The 19,244-nt window shown below is 40.0% G+C and overlaps 1 protein-coding gene across 1 annotated transcript in view; it reads right to left on the bottom strand.

Annotated features, from left to right (window-relative positions):
- CDH26 (cadherin 26) overlaps nt 1-19,244 on the bottom strand; it is a 53,372-nt gene that overhangs the window by 22,461 nt on the left and 11,667 nt on the right. Inside the window, exons 2-7 of the mRNA XM_011992416.1 lie at nt 18,483-18,660; nt 16,526-16,687; nt 5,380-5,527; nt 3,638-3,804; nt 3,295-3,423; nt 725-910 (exon numbers count right to left, since the gene is read on the bottom strand). Of these exons, the coding sequence (XP_011847806.1) occupies nt 725-910; nt 3,295-3,423; nt 3,638-3,804; nt 5,380-5,527; nt 16,526-16,687; nt 18,483-18,660 (970 nt within the window). The remainder of the gene's footprint in view (nt 1-724; nt 911-3,294; nt 3,424-3,637; nt 3,805-5,379; nt 5,528-16,525; nt 16,688-18,482; nt 18,661-19,244) is intronic.

The raw sequence follows: 19,244 nt of genomic DNA, 5'->3' as shown, positions 1-19,244 counted from the left end.
TGCTGACTCAGGTCTGCCTTGTGCCCAGGTGACTCACCTGCACTGCACTGCACTAGAGGCCCTGGTCACTCTAGGTCTGGTTGTGAGCAATGAAGCCTAGAGGCACTGGGGTCAGACTACCCCAATGGGATCCTCCACTCCACCATTCAAGCTGTGTGGCTTTGTGTAAAGGACCTAACCCCTCTGGGCTTTGGTTTCCTAATCAGTAAATGAGAAGGTAATATTAATACCTTCTTCCAGGCCAGCTTCTCCATTAGGCACAGTGCTAGAGGCTCTCCATACTCTTAGGGGCCACATAGATGCACTCCCATTTGTTTTAAACTTTAAAAGTCTTAAACATTGAAAATTCAGATGAAAAGAAAGAACTTTTAGTGTCGAAGAAAATAGTTTCATTTTTTAAATCACATCTGAAAAAGAATAATCATTTTAAGGCCTATGTAAATCTATTATGTTATGCCTACAACAACAAAAAATTAAATGGTGAAGTATTAAGTCATATCAGAATAAGTTTTATTATTGATATTATTTTGGTAGGAGGAGTCCTCAGCCCATACACAGAAGTGGCACTGAAACCCTACCTTCCTTGCCTGGTGACACATGGTACGTAATGGTCTCAGCACCCAGTATCCACGGGCGTTAGCTCCTAGTTCATTCTGAGTGATCCTACAGCAGAGGCCTCAGCGTCTGCCACCACCTGGTTGGTATATCACTAGTATGGTGTTACCTTGATAACATTTAATATCCCTTCGTTGGTCTCAGGGTCAGTCAAAATGTCAAAATGTCCTTCTTCGTTGCCATGCAATATGTTGAATTTTGCTCTCCAAGCTGATGTAAATGGAGAATCTCGATCTTGAACCAGGAGACGCACCACGCCCTTGCTGACTCGGCCTTCAGGAATCTGAATCTTATACTGAAAGAGGCAATCACCATGTGCATGTCATGGAGACAAAAACACAATTGAAAAGGCAAGCAGAGAGGAAGAAGGGAGAGACGCAGAGAGCGAGCGAGAGAGAGAAGGAGAAAGAAAATTTCCTCATCACAACGTCCTGGATATTCCTCATGCTGCTGAACCTGCACAATACCCTGGATATTCCTCATGCTGCTGAACCTGCACAATACCCTGGATATTCCTCATGCTGCTAAACCTGCCCTAAGGGATTTGCAACCTGCCTGTTATAGCAGAAGGTGCATCTGTTGGAATATCTGCCCCTCCTACCTGTGACTTGCTAAATAATTTTTAAAGTACTCTTAAATCCAACTCAATGCCCTATTTTTTCTAAGAATTTTAAAAATAACAATACGCAATCCTAGTTTATGCTCTCTAAAAATCCTAGCTCTTCCCCTAAAATAGGACACTTGCGGTTATTCAGATTAATGTGATCGTTTTTCTAACACATGTAGATCTTCGAAATAGCTTGTTATTCAATATTTTTGGAGACAATGTTTCTAGACAAGCACTTCAAAATAACACGGTATATTTTTTTCCAGCGTATTTTTAGAGCATTGGTTTTTACCAAGCCAGGAAAAGATTTTGAAACAAGGTTCAAGCATAATATTATTTTGTAGTTATTATATACTTCTGGTGAAGTGCTTTGGTTTGCAAACATTTCACTTTGGTTTATACAGGTTTTTTTTTTCCTAATTAAATGACACCTTTTAAAAAATAATTGTTTGCATCATTTATTCAACAACAGCTTCTGTGTGCCACATTCCATTTCAGATGCTGTGAATAAGACGGGCAAAAATTTCGTCCTTGATGGAGCTGAGAGCTGAGTGTGTGTGTGTGTGTAGGAGGACTTATAAAATAAATAAAGCTAATTGATTAAGTAGAACACTACTAAGCAGAAGAAAGCACAAAAGGGCTAGAGTGTGTCCCAGGAAAGAAGTGGAAGGGTTTTAACTCAGTAGTCAAGAAAGGGCTCACTGAAAGAGTCAGGAGAAAGAAGGAAATATGGTGGATATTTACTTTTTTAAAAATACATATGGAATAGTAAAAAATAAAATATTGGAAATAGATCTTGAGTGATTCTTATTTTATCTCTTAGCCATCTCACATGCCTTAGGTGGAGCATCTATCCCAAATCATCTTACACAGTGGGTTTCAACACTTTCTTAGAGGCTGGGAGGCTTGCAGCCTGGGAAATCCCACGTGGACCCTGACATACAACGTTTTTAAAGGGTCACTGCAGTTACTTCTGTACTTGGATAAGGTAAGATGAGGAGGGTGAGGCCAAAGCCTACGTGCTCACCTTCTCTCTAGAATCCTGAACGTGGTGTGAAAACCTTGGGTGCAGACTTCTTACCCAAAGGTGATTCTTCTCCCGAGGGACATTTGGCAATGTCTGGTGACACTTTTGGTTGTCACAGCTGAGGGGCGCTACTGACATCTACTGGGCAGAGGCCAGGGATGCTGGTGAATATCCCGCAGCACACAGAGTAGCCCTCACTCCAAATAATCATCTGGCCCAGTGTCAATTGGGCTGAGCATAGGAACCCCTGACTCCAAGTAAACAGGAATGCCCTGTCTTCCCCTAGACCTCAGTTTTCCCATCTGTAAAACAGAAATCATGTCGTAGTTTCAATAATCAAAAATGAAAAAAATGCATGTAAAAGTTCTTAGCACAGTTTCTGGCATACAGCAGTCAAAAATCTAAGCTCATGTGACCATTATGAAGTGCTTCTATGTCAACATGATTTGGCTTCTTGATTCCAGCTTAAGTCACTTTGGAGAATTGCACATATCTTGGGTGACTCCCCGATATAGTTTGGAGATTTGTCCCCACCCAAATCTCATGTTGAAATGTGATCCCCAGTGTTGGAGGTGGGGCCTGGTGGGAAGTGTTTAGATCATGTGGGCAGATCCCTCATAAATAGCTCTGGCCATCCGCTTGGTGATAAGGAAGCTCTGGCCCTGAGTTCACATGGGATCTGGTCATTTAAAAGCGTGCGGGCCCTCTTACCTCTCTCGTTCCTCATTCTCGCCCACCCACACCCTGTATCTTGCATGCTCTTGCTGTCACCAAGCGACATGCCTGCTCCCCCTTGTCCTTCCGCCATGATCATAGACTTCCTGAGGCCTCCCTAGAAGCTGGTCGGTGCCAGCACCAGGCTTCCTGTAAAGCCTATAGAACCATGAGCCAATTAAACCTCTTTTCTTTATAAATTACCCAGTCTCAGGTATGTCTTCACAGCAATATGATAACAGCCCAACACCCTCCCCAAGAAAAACTGAGCCTAGGACCCAGGGGCTACTTGTTTTGGGGCTTAGACGTCGGGGCGGCCCCGGTGGCTCACGTTCTCCTGGGTAAATATGGGCCTGTGGTTGTTGTTTTCTTGCACATCCATGTGAACGGTGGCCGTGGATGACAGTGACGGTTCTCCACAGTCCCTGGCACTGATTAGCAGTGTAAACTGAGGAGCAGTCTATGTGGGAAGGAAAAGGAAAGTTAAGCCCCTCAAATATGGGAAAGGAAACTATTAATAAACATATTAATATTTTATAAGACATATTCTGTTTTAGCAATTTCAATAGCAAATCTAGCCACAGAGGGTTCCCCACTACAAATGTAGAATCTAAGCCTGGGGCTCAAGGATGGGCCACACATTTCATTTTAAAAAATAATAAAATCCACATAACCTCATAATCTAAGCACCCGGAGAGTCGTATTTCTCCACTAATGCGATCAACCTGGAAACCACTTTCTTTCAGTAATGGTGTTTGAGAAATGAGGAAGTAAAGGACTTGAGAATTTGGAGTGTTTTCTTCATCCAAATCGACTGCTAACATCTGAAAAATAGGTTGACCTAGAAAGAATTTTTAAAAACTGTTACTATCGGATAAAGGTAGCCTATCAAACCAGTAAAAGGATGAATTATTTGCTAAATGGCATTGGGGCATACACCAAAATGAGTGAAATGTTTAAATATAAAATAAACTGTGGACATACTAGAAAAGATAAGGATGAATATTTAATCAGCTATAAGATCAAGAACTTTCTAATCATGACTGCCAATGCAGAAGACTTACAAGACAAAACTGGCAGATCAGATTACATTTTTAAATTTGTGGCAAAAAACTATGGACAAAATTTAAAAGAAAATGATAAAGCAGGAAAATATATTTGAAACATACATGGCAGGCAGATATTCTTAATATAGACTGCAGAGGTTAAAATCAAGAAAAATGACAAACACACTAACAGAAAAATGAAGAAAAGAAAGGAAACAGCAACTGATAGAACACGGAAATGGCCAAGAAACGTAGCAAAATGTTCAAGCACACGGTTATCAAAGACCAACAACACACCAGGCACCTTCACGGATTGCAGGCAGGTGAGCAAATGAGGACGCTTACATTGTATGTGCAGGGCGAATCAGCAAGTCTGCATCTCTGAATTCATGCTAAGTAAACAATGCTTGATTGGGACACATATTTAGCTTAAATTTTATCATTGAAATATATTTTATAAAAATAACAGAAAGTGGCAAAAAAAATAAATGTTCAACAATAGGAGATCGGTCAAATACTTTAAGGCATATCCATAAAATATTACACAATAGGGTATTTTAGAAAAATATCAAGTTACAAACAGTAAAATTGCACCTTTAGAGAGGAAATTTATAAATATGCACATGTGAAAAAGCACATCAAATATGTGTAAATATTTACTATATACACATATACAATGCGTACTATGATAAAGATGAAAAAATGTATGTATATACAAATACACATTTGTAATTATATATAAAAATGTGTGAATGTATATACATATATAATTTTAACATACAGCACGTGTACACACAGACAGAAAATGCAAAGAAAAATGCTGAAAGAATACAAACTAAAACCTTAATGGTTGTTATTTCTCATGGGTAGCATTAAAGATGCTTTCTTTTTCAGTCTTTTCATTTCTTGGAATTTTTTAGAGAGATAATTATACAAAAGAAATGGTTTTTGTTATTAAAATAAATCCACATTCTAGTAAGAATAGGTTGGGTTTAAGAATGCACAGTATCTGTAACTAGGAGGCTTTAGATGTGATCGTGTTGCCATTTTACAGACAAAAAATTTGCAGAGATATGCAGAAGCTCATCATCCAGCTCTTTTCCCCTCACTGCATGTGGCTTTATTTTTAGAATGGCATTTACATATCAGCCCTTCCCACTGATGTAATTCCCACATCATTTTATTGCCGATACAAAACGAGGCTTACAGACCTCAAAGCATTTCGCTCAGATCCAAGTCCTGCGACCTTTGAGATGTGAACAGTAAAAACTCTCCCTGAAGATGACTAGGATCAAGCTCCTCATCAATATTAATGAAAAGGAACAGAGCAGAGACAGAAGGAAGCACAGCAGCCCCCCAACCGCACACACCTGCAGTTTGGTTTTCTTGCACAGTGATGTTAAATTCCTTCTCTGGAAACTGGGGTGCATGATCATTCACATCACTGATCCTAATGTTGAAAATCAAGGATTTATCCACAATTTTTCCTGTTGAGCGCTCCGCAACATCAAAATAAACCTAGGAAGCAGAGAGCTGTAAAAATCCTGCAGAACAATTTATTTGATAACACTCTAATAAAATAACTGTTATTCTAATTATGGGTTTACATCTATCTCCTCCTCTAGACTGAGAGTTCCAAAGGGCAGGAATCAGACTGCCCTCATTCACCACGTACCCCAGAGACCCAACACAGTACTGGCACAGACTAGGTGCTCAGCAAATGTGTAGAACAAGCCAATGCTCTGGCTTGGAAAAAAAATGATGAGTTATTATCAGGTTCAAATCTCAGTCGCTCCACTGGGTAAACACATGCAGGTTGCTAGTGAGCTTCCGTTTCTACAACCTATCAGTATTGTCATGAGAAATAAATATATTAATTGAATATTACTGAAACATCACAGAGAGCAGACACTTAAAAATTTTGGGGAAAGTGAACATTTATAATAACTAGCACAGCTACTGACATACTATGCTTTCAAATGGCCACTGTACTTCTGCACTTCTGTACTTAGATAAGTCAGTCCATGTCAAATGTGTATATGTGTAGTCTTTCACTTCAAAAGGTCTCAAATCAATTGTTTAAGCTTCTGCCTTAAGAAGTTTTAAAAAGAGATCATAATAAACCCAAACAGAAAGCAATAGTAAAGATAAGAGCATATATCAATAAAATGGAAAACAACAAAACAATAGAGAAAGTCATGTAACCAAAAGCGATTCTTGGAAATGATCAATAAAATGAACAAACCTCTAAGAGGACTGATGAGGGAAAATAAGGAAGTGGGGAGAATTATCAATAACAAGAATGAAACAAAGGATATCACTAGAGATTCTACATATATTAGAAGAATAATAAGGACTATTATGACTAAGTTTATGCCAACGAATACAGCAACTTAAATGAAAAGGACCAAATTCTTAATAAAGAAAAACTACCAAAACTTTCTCAAGAAGAAACAGAAAACCTGAATAGTCCTATATATATTTTTAAAGTGAAATTTGTAGTTTAAAATCTTTCAAGAAGTAAAAACTAAAAACCCCAGGCCCAGATGACTTCAATGATAAATTCTAGCAAAATATGAAAGAAGAAAGACCAATTCAACAGCCTCTTCCAAAAAATATAAAAGGTAGAAAAACTTCTCAACTGATTATATTTTGTAAATTTTATAAATTACAGGGAAAACTACAGAACAATATCTCTCATGAATCTAGAGTTAAAGTTCTCAACAAAATACTAACAACTAGTACCCAGAAATATATTAAGAGGATAGTACATTATGACCAAATGAGGTTTATCCAGAGAATTTTAGGCTGATTCAACTTTTGAAAATTAATTTCAGCAACGTCACAAGATGTAAAGTTAATCTACAAAAATCAACTACATTTTTATAAACCAGAAATGAATACTTAGAAATAAATATTTTAAAATAGCCCCATTTATGAATCTAAAATATGTACAGGATCTATTTAGTGAAAATGTTATAACACTGATGAAAGAAATCAAAGAAGACCTAATTGAATGAAAAGATATACTGTGTTTACAGACTGAAAGACTCAGTATTGCCAAGATGACAGTTCTTTCCAAATTGACCTATAAAGTCAGCATGATCCCAATCAAAAGACTAGCAGAATATTTTAGAGATATCAACAAGCTGATCTGAAAATTATATGGAAAGGCAAAGAAATTTGAATACCCAAAATCATTTTGAAAAAGAAACAAAGTTAGCGGACTCACACTATATAATTTCAAGATTTATTATAAAAATGCAGTAATCCAGAGAGTACAGTATTGATGAAAAGATAAATATATACATCACTGAAACAGAATAGAGTTTAGAAATAGGCCCACACAAGTATGGTTGATTGATTTTTGAGAATAGTACGAAGGCTAGCCTTTTCAACACATGATTCTGAAACAATTAGATGTCCATACGCAAAAAAAAAAAAAATGAACCTGGGTCTATATCTCACACTTTAGACAAAAATTAACTCAAAATGGATCACAGACCTACACATAAAAAATAAAACTATAAAACTTTTAGTAAAAAAAAAAAAAAGGAGGAAATCTTGATGACAATGTGTTAAATGTGTTAGATACAACACCAAAAACATGATCCAGAAGAGAAAATATTGATGAATTGGATTTTATCAAAATGTAATAACTTTTGCTCGGTCAGAAATGTTGTTAAAAGAATGAAAAGACAAAGGAAAAGAATGAGAAGACAAAAATGAAAAGACAATTGCCTGAGAGAAAATACTTGCATTTCATATGCTGACAAAGGATTTGTATTCAAAACTCAATAAGAAAACAGACAATACATGGCAGATGGCTCAGGCCTGTAAACCCAGCACTTTGGGAGGCCAAGCTGGGCGGATCACCTGAGGTCAGGAGTTTAAGTCCAGCCTGGCCAATATGGCAAAACCCAGTCTCTACTAAAAAAAATACAAAAATTAGCCAGGCATAGTGGCAGGCACCTGTAATCCCAGCTACTCAGGAGACTGAGGCAGGATAATTACTTGAACCCAGGAGGTGGAGGTTGCAGTGAGCTGAGATTGCACCACTGCACTCCAGCCCAGGAGACAAGAAAGAAACTCGTCTTAAAAAAAAAAAGACAATAAACAATACAATTTTTAAATGGGCAAAGGGTTTGAACACATTTCTCCAAAAAAAGAGATGCAGATGTTAAACAAGTCATCATTTTTCACTAGGGAAATCCACATTAAAACTGCGATGAGCTATCATTACACACCTTTTAGAACAGTTAAACTGAAAAAAACTTGACAATACCAAGTTCAGCCAAAGATTCAGAGCAATCAGAATTCTTATACATTTCTAATGAGAATACAAAATTATTCAGTTATTCTGAGAAATCGTTCGGGAATTGCTTATCAAATTAAACATACACTTACGCAATCCATCTAAGCCACCCCTAGGTATCTACCTACAATAAATGAAAACTGACATTCACATAAAAACCACATGTGGGCTGGGTACGGTGGCTCACACCTGTAATCCCAGCACTTTGAGAGGCTGAGGCAGGTGCATCACCTGAGGTCAGGAGTTCAAGACCAGCCTGGCCAACATGGTGAAACCCAGTCTCTACTAAAAATATAAAAATTAGCCAGGTGTGGTGGTAGGTGCCTGTAATCCCAGCTACTTGGGAGACTAAGGCAGGAGAATCACTTGAACCCAGGAGGCCGAGGGTGCAGTGAGCCGAGATCACACCATTGCACTCCAGCCTGGGCAACAAGAGTGAAACTCCATCTCAAAAAAAAAAAGTGCATAGCAGCTTTAATCATCACTAAAATCAAAAAGAATCCAAGCATCCCTTAGTTTTATAAAGTGAGAAGTGAGATACTACTCAGCAATAAAACAGAACAAACTCAGCCAGTGCAGTGGCTCACACCTGTAATCCCAGCACTTTGGGAGGCCCAGGTGGGCAGATCACAAGGTCAGGAGATCGAGGCCATTCTGACCAACATGGTGAAACCCCATCTCTACTAAAACACAAAAAATTAGCCTTGTGTGGTGGTGGGCGCCTGTAGTACCAGTTACTCAGGAGGCTGAGGCAGGAGAATTGCTTGAACCTGGGAGGCAGAGGTTGCAGTGAGCCAAGATCGCACCACTGCATCTGTCTCTTATACACATCTAGATGTGTATAAGAGACAGGAATATAAGATTCATTATGCAAAGTGAAAAAAATCTAGACTTAAAAAGCCATGTATTGTGTGATTCTGTCTCTATGATGTTCAAAACAAGGTAAATTTATTGGGAAGGAAAAGAAATGAGTGGTTTCCAGGGGTTAAGGGTTGAAGGAGGGTTTGTCAAAACTCTTAGAACTATACATCAAGAGATACAAATTTTACTGTACGTAAGTTTTTAAAATAAATTTTTAAAAGGAAAATACACACACATTTGGAAGGAATAAAGGCAGTTAAGGGTTCTCAGGTCATTATATTGTCAAAGAAGTTATTAAGAACTTTATATCAAATCTAATAAGTGAAGAATGAATGTTGTAATTCCTCTGTAATTATTTTTTCCTTCTGTGGAATTAGACCAGAGGGGAAAGTTGTGGGTGGGATGAGATTTTTCATATATTGTATAAAATTTCATAAGAAGCCCTTATTAATTTTATATGTAAAAAGTAAATATAAGGTTGAGCGTGGTGGCTCACACTATAATCCCAGCACTTTGGGAGGCCGAGGTGGGGGGACCACCTGAGGTCAGGAGTTCAAGATCAGCCTGGCCAACATGGTGAAACCCCATCTCTACAAAGATACAAAAATTAGCCGGGCATGATGGTGGGTGCCTGTGATCCCACTACTTGGGCGGCTGAGGTGGGAGAATCACTTGAACCCTGGAGGCAGAGGTTGCAGTGAGCCGAGATCGCGCCATTGCACTCCAGCCTGGGCGACAGAGCAAGACTTCATCTCAAAACAAACAAACAAATAAAAAGTGAGTATAAAGAATAGGAACTCTCATTTATTGCTGGTGAGAATGCAAAATGGTGCAGCCACTTTGGGAGACAGTTTGGCAGTTTCTTACAAAACTAAATATACTCTTGCTACACAATCCAGCAATCACCCTTCCAAATGTGTTGAATATGTATGTGCACCCGACAACCTGCACACACGCGTTTATAGCAGCTTTATTCATGATTGTCAAACTCTGGAAGCTACCAAGACGTTTCTCAGTAGATGAATAGGTAAATAAGCTGTGTCTATCCATACAATAGAATATTATACAATGAAAAAAAGGCATAGAGGAACTTTAAATGGATATTGCCAAGTGAAAGAAGCCAGTCTGAAAAGGCTACATAGTGTATGATTCCAACTGTATAACCTTCTGGAAAAGGCAAAAGTGAGGAGACAATAAAAAGACCAGTGGTTGCCAGGGGTTCTGGGGGTAGGGAGGAGGGAATGGGCAGAGCCCAGAGAATTTTTAGAGCAGTGAAACTATTCCCTATGACACTGTCATGATGGACACATTTGTCGAAACCCATAAAAGGTAAGATGCCACGAATGAACCCTAATGTAAACTCTGGGTTTTGGTTAACAGTAATGTAAAATACTGGCTCAACAATTATAGCAAATGTAGCACATAAATTATAGCAAATGCAGCACACCATTGCAAAATGTTCATAATAGGGGAATCTGAAGGGAGGGGTGAGGGGAGGGTAGGATGGGAACTGTGTGCCTTCTATTCTGTGCTTCTGTCAATCTAAAACTGCTCTAAAAAATGAACTCCATTAATTTGAAAAATATGATGTCCCTACTTACAAAATAAATATATATATCTTAATAAAATGTAATAAATATGAACCATAATAAAATACAAACTGGTGTATTTTAAATAAATATACATATTTTTACTCCTGAATCTCTCATTGCTCTAGTATAAACGGTGCTTTTGTTTGTTGAAGGCTGAAAAGGCTGTGGGGAAAGCAGGAGTTCAGAGTCACAGAAAAGAGAGCGGGAAAGGGCATGAATCGTGGCACGAGGGTGGTCCAGGCAGGTGCCTGTTCTGCATCGAGACCACTGGATTCTCAAGGACCAGCTGGTCGCCAGGTACAGTATCCTGCTTGGGGTAAAAAGGTTTATTGCAGAAGCGTGGCCGCCAGCTTCAGCCAGGCCCAGGGCGGACTCACCAGCACTAGCCCTTCACGTAGATGGTCTCCCTTCATCCTCGCGGAAGCCCTGGAGGAAGACACCCTTGCTGTCTAGCTCTGCACCATGGAGAGACTAAGTGACTATTTCACCTTCAGCTTGGAAGTAGAGTAGCCCAGATCCAAGTCCAGTCAGGGATCAAGACTGCACCTTCCGCCGATTCTTCCCCATTTCACTCTACAGGCTACTCAGTGCCCAGAGTCAGTGGCCCTCCCAGGGGGCCTCTCAGGGCCTTGAAAGCTTTAGGCAACGCTGTCTCCATCCCCTTCCTCAGGGGCCTAAAGGTCTTTCCCTCTGTTTTGTTTCGCGTGGCTGCTTGAGCCCCCTTTCCCTGCAGACTTGCGGCTCACTCCTCAACTCCATCACCGCGGTCCCACCAGGTATCCTAGAACAGCAGCCCCCACGTCTAGCGCAGGTCAGCGCTCCTCCTCCTCCACAGTAGGACTGAGGGAGCCTTCAGGGCTTCTACTACTGAGCTAGTCCGCTTCAGGGACTTCAGGGACTCTAGCATACATTTTTAAATTTTTGTGCAAATAAATTGGCTTTCTCACACACCATCTCTACATTCTCCTCCATAATTTATGACTGTGCTGGCAACTCTTTGCTCCTTAATCACCCTGACTTCTGGCTGTAAAACCGTGCCAACCGTACTCCTTCCATTTAAAAAAAGAACCACTTGTGTGTTTCATGTTTATTATTTTATATTTCATTTATTATCCTAAAGCTACATATGAGACCTTTAGTTCCATAAGACGCCTGAGAAACACGAGTGCTGTTTATTCTTTGGCAAGATGCTAAGAATTTCTAGGATTTCGGATTACAATGGTGAAAAGAAATGTCATGGACATTTTCTGCACTTGGAAAGTGTTTCCAGCCTTTTGTTATAGCCTCAAGATTTATACCTTTGGATAAACAAACCATAGTGCGTTAACTGGATGCATCACCATATGACTATTTGAAATTACAGGCACAAGATCTATGGCCTTACACACAAATGAGCACATGGAAACACCTTCAGGACCAAATGAACAATACCAAATCGCGAATGCATAGGTTAGACTGTGTGGTGATAAAAATTAACACATAATTATTCTGAGAAATATAAAAGGATGGCTTTGGGGGTAGCTTTGTATTCTACAAAAATGAGCATATTTTGATATAAATAGATAAGGTCCATACACAGAAAAAAATTAAAACTTTTCCTGTTGCTGTCTCTGTCTTAAATCTTACAGTAATTCTCAACTAGTGTTACTGCTTTCTTGTAGACGCATGGAGTTAATAAAAAGTTGGCCTCCCCCACACACTCCCTGAGCACAGTTTTGCTTTTGGTTGGTTTTAGAGACCCTATCAGGATGCTCAAGAGTAAAGAAGTGCTACTGGAATGTCTTTTTGCTGCTACATTAGGCTTACTTGATTTTTAATAATGTACTATCTTGATGGACTGCCAAAGCCAATAATAATCGTTCTCTCACAGGAGCGGATGGTTAAGCTAGGATGCTCAATTTGTGTCGTGTTTAGGATATGTCCTCATTTATAGGACATGGCTTATACCACCCTTCCTGGTTGGTAATCCTTCTCATTGGACCATTTCATATGCTCCTAAATAGTGTGTAAGCCCCTGGCTGTTAGTTTCCTGTGGCTGTTGTAACAAAATACCACAGACTCCATGACTTACACTAGAAACTTATTCTCTTACAGTTCTGGAGGCTAGAGCTGAAATGGTGGAGTCAGCAGGGTTGGTTCTTCTGGAAGCTCTGAGGGAGAGACTATTCCCTGCCTCTCTTGGCTTCAGGTGGTTGCTAGCAAGCCTCGATATTCCTTGGCATCACTCTAATCTCTGCCTCCACCTTCACCTGGCATTCTCCTCTGCATCTGTCTCTGTGTCAAAGATTCCCTCTTGTTCTAAAGATACTGGTCACTGGGTTATGGCCCACCCTAATCCAGTATGACCTCATTTTAACTTGATTACACCTATAAAGACCCTATATCCAAATAAGGTCACAGGCGTGGGTGCCATGAGTTAGGACTTGAACATCTCTTTTTGGCAGGCACAGTTCAACTCACAACACCCAGCAAGGCCGAGGCTACATTTTACTGTGCTCGCTCATTCATTGACTCCTTCATCTAACATGATTAAGGGAGAATCTATTATGTGAGGAGCCCTGATCTTGACCCTGGGGCAATGGCAGACTTTCCCCAAAGTCAAGAATAAGGCAGAGTCTCTCTGCATTCTAATGGACCAGCATTCTAATGGAGGAGATCAACTATCAACAGAGAATTAAACACGAAGTTCACATTTCAGGTGATGAGTGGTGTTGAGGAGAAAATAAAACAGGGTCATGAGATGGAGAGTGACGGGCAAGGTTGGGACATGCCTCAGAATCTCCACCTTGTATCTTTCCCTGTGGAAGTTCGTAGTTAAATGAGAGGGCCACGGATCAAATAAGTACATAAATCAATATTAAAAGACAACTGTGGTCAATGTTTGGGGAATCAGAACAGGGATTTGGCCTAGCCAGGGAGCTCCAAGCATAGGGCCCTGAAAACCTGACATAACAGAACTCGGGGATGCCATGTGTTTCCCCCCACCCCACACTGTCACTGTTTGCTCTAAATGGTCCCTGGGATCTGTCTGTGATGTGCCAAGCATTTCCAACTCAACTTTGAGTTTCAGGAAATGCTCTTAGATATTTGGCTTTAGCATTATCAGCTTTTAGACACAAAGTCCCATATTAGACATTATGAATGCCAACCCTTAATACATCATTTAAAATGTTAAAAGCATCGTTCGCAAAAATGTTCTCCCATTCTGTAGGTTGTCTGTTTACTCTGTTGATAGTTTCTTTTGCATCTGAAAAAGATCGAATATCTAGCATCTATAAGGAACTTAAACAAAATTACAAGAAAAAAACCCATTAAAAAGTGGACAAAAGACATAAACAGACACTTTTCAAAAGAAGATATACTTGTGGCCAGTAAGCTTATGAAAAAAAGCTGAACATCACTGATTATTAGAGAAATGAAAATTAAAACCACAAAACCATAATGAGATACCATCTCACACCAGTCAGAATGGCCATTATTAAAAAGTCAAAAAACAACAGATGCTGGTGAGGTTGCAGACAAAAAAAACAAAAGGAGCATGTATATACTCTTGGTGGGAGTGTAAATTACTTCAACCATTGTGGAAGACAGTGTGGTGATTCCTCAAAGAGCTAAAAACAGAAATATTATTCAACCCAGCAATCCTATTACTGGGTATATACCCAAAGGAATATAAATCATTCTACCATAAAGACATATGCATGAGTATGTTCACTGCAGCAGGATTCACAGTAGCAAAGACATGAAATCAACCTAAATGCCTATCAATGGTAGAATGGATAAAGAAAATATGGTACATACATGCCATGGAATACTATGCAGCCATAAAAAAGAATGAGACTGTGTCCTTTGCAGGAACATGGATGGAGCTGGAGGCCATTATCCTTAGCAAACTAACACAGGAACAGAAAACCAATACTGCATGTTCTCACTTATAAATAGGAGCTAAATGATGAGAACACATGGAGGGACACTGGGAACGGACACTGGAATCTCTCAGAGGGTGAAAGGTGGAAAGAGGGAGAGGATCAGGAAAACTAACTAGTGGGTACTAGGCTTAATACCTGGCTGATGAAATAATCTGTACAGCAAACCCTCATTATACACGTTTACCTATATAACAAACCTGTACCTGAACTTCAAATGAAAGTTAAAAATAATAATAATAATAAAAGGAAAGGAAAAAACAAAATATTAAAAGCAAACAAGCAACAACAACAAGTGAGCACTGAATGTGTGGCTCCATCCCTGCACAGATCATGACCATCACTACGTCCTCCCCACTCAATGTATGGAAGCCCGAGGACAGCAGCATGAGCATCACCTGGAGCTTGCTAGACATGCAGGCTCTCAGGCTTCACCCTGACCTACTAAAACAGAATCTGCATTTCTACCAAGATCCCTAAGTGATCTGTTTGCTCATTAAAGATTGAGAAGTGCTATCTCAGTGTCTCCTTGTGACGACTCTCTACTCCTTCTTTTTAACAGACACTGCGAAGTCTACACAGAAGGGAGGCATGCATTCATATGGATAAGGAAGACCTAGAGAGTCATCTTTGCCTGTTCATTGGAGTTTTAGGAGAATTTTCACCTATTTAAAAATTAGAGAGTCAGAGCCTATTAGTGAGTTAAGGGTTTATCTTTTATTGTGTATATCAGTACATTGAGATCACTGGAGAAAAGCTTCATATATTACTTTTCTTGAATGTTAATCGACATCTTTCCACCCTGAAAAAGTTAATGAACAAATGTACAGCCAAGCAGGCCCGAGAACCAAGCCCAGTTCCCGACAGCTCCAGTCCACTGAAGTCAAAATAGAACACATTTTGACTACCTAAGGACTCCCTATTATGTTAGATGGGTAACGTGATACATGGTTTAGGGCTTTTTTCTTTATGATTTCTTTTCCTAGTTTAGAACCTGAATTTCAACTTCATAGTAAACCACAGTGTTGCAGTGATGAAATCGTAAAGAAAACCTGCACTCACAATAAGACATCGTCAACAGGTATGCGATTGCTCATGCACCAGTTATTGGGCCACCCACTGGGTCTGTTATGGCTTGTCTCCATATTTCAGAAGTCACTCATAAAAAAATAAATTAGGCCACGCGCCGTGGCTCATGCATGTAATCCCAGCACTTTGGGAGGCCAAGGTGGGGGGATCACAAGGTCAGGAGATTGAGACCATCCTGGCTAACATAGTGAAATCCCGTCTCTACTAAAAACACAAAAAATTAGCTGGGCGTGGTGGCGGGCGCCAGTAGTCCCAACTACTCCGGAGGCTGAGGCAGGAGAATGGCATGAACCGAGGAGGGGGCGGAGCTTGCAGTGAGCCAAGATCGCACCACTGCACTCCAGCCTGGGTGACAGAGCAAGACTCCATCTCAAAAAATAAATAAATAAATAAATAAATAAATAAATAAATAAATAAATAAGCCCATTTTATAAACATTCTGTGACCCTATCCCCAAGTGCTTTCAGACATCCCGATCATGCTAGGACACTAGTCATTAGAATAAAGACTTACAGCAGCTCACATCGATTGCAGAAATCATTACAAAGCCAAAGCCCACAACTCTAAAAGAAGATTACAAAAGTCTCAGGCATACTCGTAAAGCTTGTCACAAGGCATAATTTCTCAGTCTCCCGGAACCTGGCACATAGTCAGCTTAAATAATGCTTACCAAATACAACAGTCTTGCAAGAGCTTTCAAATCCAAGCTTAGAATATATCAAATTTTAGATACCGTGAAAGACGGTGTCGTTTCTCGATCAACAGGGCGGTGAACATATATCCTTCCGTTCTCATGATCTTCAAGAGAAAACAAACCAATCTCTGGATATTCATCCACACCAGGTCCACTGAGTAGATACATGAGTGACATGTTATCAGACATATTATTGAACAGCTAGAAGGAGGAAAAATGAAAAGGAGGATGAGAATAAGCCACTATGATAGTCAAGTATCAAGGCTAAGAATCAATGGCATCTTTAAGAAATTATACCCAGCAATGGCACATCTGCCAAAGAAATAAACAGATGGGCAGAGATGCAGGAGCAATGGTGTTGAACTGTTGGCTGCAGTTTGGTCTGTAATAGTGACAATTTGGAAATAGCATAAATGTTCATCGACATGAAAAAAATAATATAGTGATACTTCCTTCACATAGCATGGGATACTCTGTAGCCTTCAAAGATGTATTTACACTGCCATAGAAAGACGGAAAGATGAGCAGGACACATCGCTCAACAAGAAAGGCAAGCAGAACAACACACCAAGTGTGATCTCATTTCTTTGACGCAGATTCACATCAGAAAATCTGTAAACAAATATCTGGAACCACACATACCAATTTATTTAATATTGATTATCCCTTGAAGGAAAGAGAAGTAGTGATCACACAACTAACATTTAGAAAGAGTTTAGAATGAGTGGGCCTACAATATGCCTTGCTTGCCTTAACCTATTTAATCTTTAAAACATCTCTGAAATGTAGGCAATATCATCGACCTCATTGTACAGACACATTAAGAATCTCTAACTTACCCAGCAAGGATGTGGTGCAGTAGGAATATGAACCCACTCACTCCCCCTGACTCTTAGGAGTATATACTTTTAACCACTGAGACTTGAAAACTTTCTGTACTCTTTATATTTGTTTTTTAACAGTAGGCATGTACTGTTTCCTTTTTCTAAGAATCACAGAATGTCACAGAATGTCAGAGCTTAATCAGTATATAATTCGAAGGGCCATTGGTACCAGGAAGGTAGCAGAAATAAACAACATGAGCCTGGTGGAAAGATTCTACCATTCCAATACCATGTGACTTTTTCAAGGCGGTGCTTGCCCTCAGCAAGAGGGAGGAAATAGGGAGTGGTGGAAACTGTGGTATTCGGAGTAACTCAAGCCCCACCTAATTGTTGTCATGTGGGAATGTGGGTTCCATGTGGCCAGAACTTTCCACTTTTAAAAAGTCTCTAGAAGGGCAAAATTTTTAAGACAGTGTCCCTATTTATTTATTTATTTATTATTTATTTATTTTATTTTATTTTTTTGAAACGGAGTCTCACTCTGTCGCCCAGGCTGGAGTGCAGTGGTGCAATCTTGGCTCACTGCAAGCTCTGCCTCCCGGGTTCATGCCATTCTCCTGCCTCAGCCTCCGGAGTAGCTGGGATCACAGGCGCCTGCCACCATGCCCGGCTAATTTTTTGTATTTTTAATAGAGGTGGGATTTCACCATGTTGGCCAGGATGGTCTCGATGTCCTGATCTCATGATCCGCCCTCCTCTGCCTCCCAAAGTGCTGGGATTACAGGTATGAGCCACTGTGCCCAGTCGACAATCTCCCTATTTTAAAATAATATTAAAAAAAAAAAAAACAAACAAAAACAAAACAAAAAAAACCCTCTGCATGGGCCAAATAAAGCAGACCTGTCAGTTGGAATTAACCACCCTGTTGCTGTATGAGATTCTCATCAGACACTCACACGGAGAAGTGACTCGCTCAAAGTCACATACCCAGGTAGAAGTAGAGTGAGTTCTAGAACGCAGGCATCCTGAACCCCAGGCCAGTGCTCTTTATGCTCTACTTCACTCCCTGGCCTCACTAGCACAAAACCTTTCGAGACTTAATCTTCCTGGCCAAAGGGGCATGCTGACTCAGAGGCCATGATGGGGTCATTCCTTAAGAGTAGGCACCTCACCTCACCAATCAGTTTGGGAAAGGGTCCCGGGTCTTCCTCCTCCAGCTCCAAGGTGGTGATAACCCATCTTCTCTTGGATCGCCGTAGAGGCTGGTAGCTCTTTCCCTGGAAATTATAGTGACAATGATGACAATAAGGATGGCAGTGATGCTCACAGCCAGGATTTATCACACCCTTGCTTCATGTAAAGGCCCTGTGCTGACACTTGGCCTGCATTCTCTCATCCCCACAACAGCCACCTAAGCTTGGAAAATCCAAGTGCCTGTCTTCTTAAGAAGCTTAAGAGTCATATTCAGCTAGTACCAATGGCCCTTTGAATTATGTACTGATTAAGCTCTGGTATAGCTGTGACACTCTGTGATTCTTAGAAAAAAGAAACAGTACACGCCTACTGTTAAAAACAAACATGAAAAGTACAAGAAGGTTAAGAGTCAAGCTTCTTAAAAAGCTGTAGAGTCACCTCTAACAATGGGGCAGATGCCACCCAATGATTTGACATGGTTCTTGAGATAATTTTAGGAGCTATGAAGACATAGCATTAAAGATGACTGTCTGCTATGTGCCAATGGCTGTGCTACGGTAGACATACAAACCATTGTTGAGAAAGTTTTCCTACTTCCATTTATCTCTCAATCTTCCTGAAATTATTGATGATTAGGTGCTGATGGAGCTTTCATGCCTCTCTGTCTACGAATACCCCTTTTAACAAATGTGCAGACATGTACACAAACAGAAAGAGAGTGACTTAGACTCAGATCTTGG

This window comes from Mandrillus leucophaeus, unplaced genomic scaffold (assembly GCF_000951045.1).
Source record: "Mandrillus leucophaeus isolate KB7577 unplaced genomic scaffold, Mleu.le_1.0 Scaffold41, whole genome shotgun sequence".
Classification (NCBI taxonomy): domain Eukaryota; kingdom Metazoa; phylum Chordata; class Mammalia; order Primates; family Cercopithecidae; genus Mandrillus; species Mandrillus leucophaeus.
Note: the sequence above shows the minus strand (reverse complement) of the source record. Positions and strands in the feature narration are given on the sequence as shown.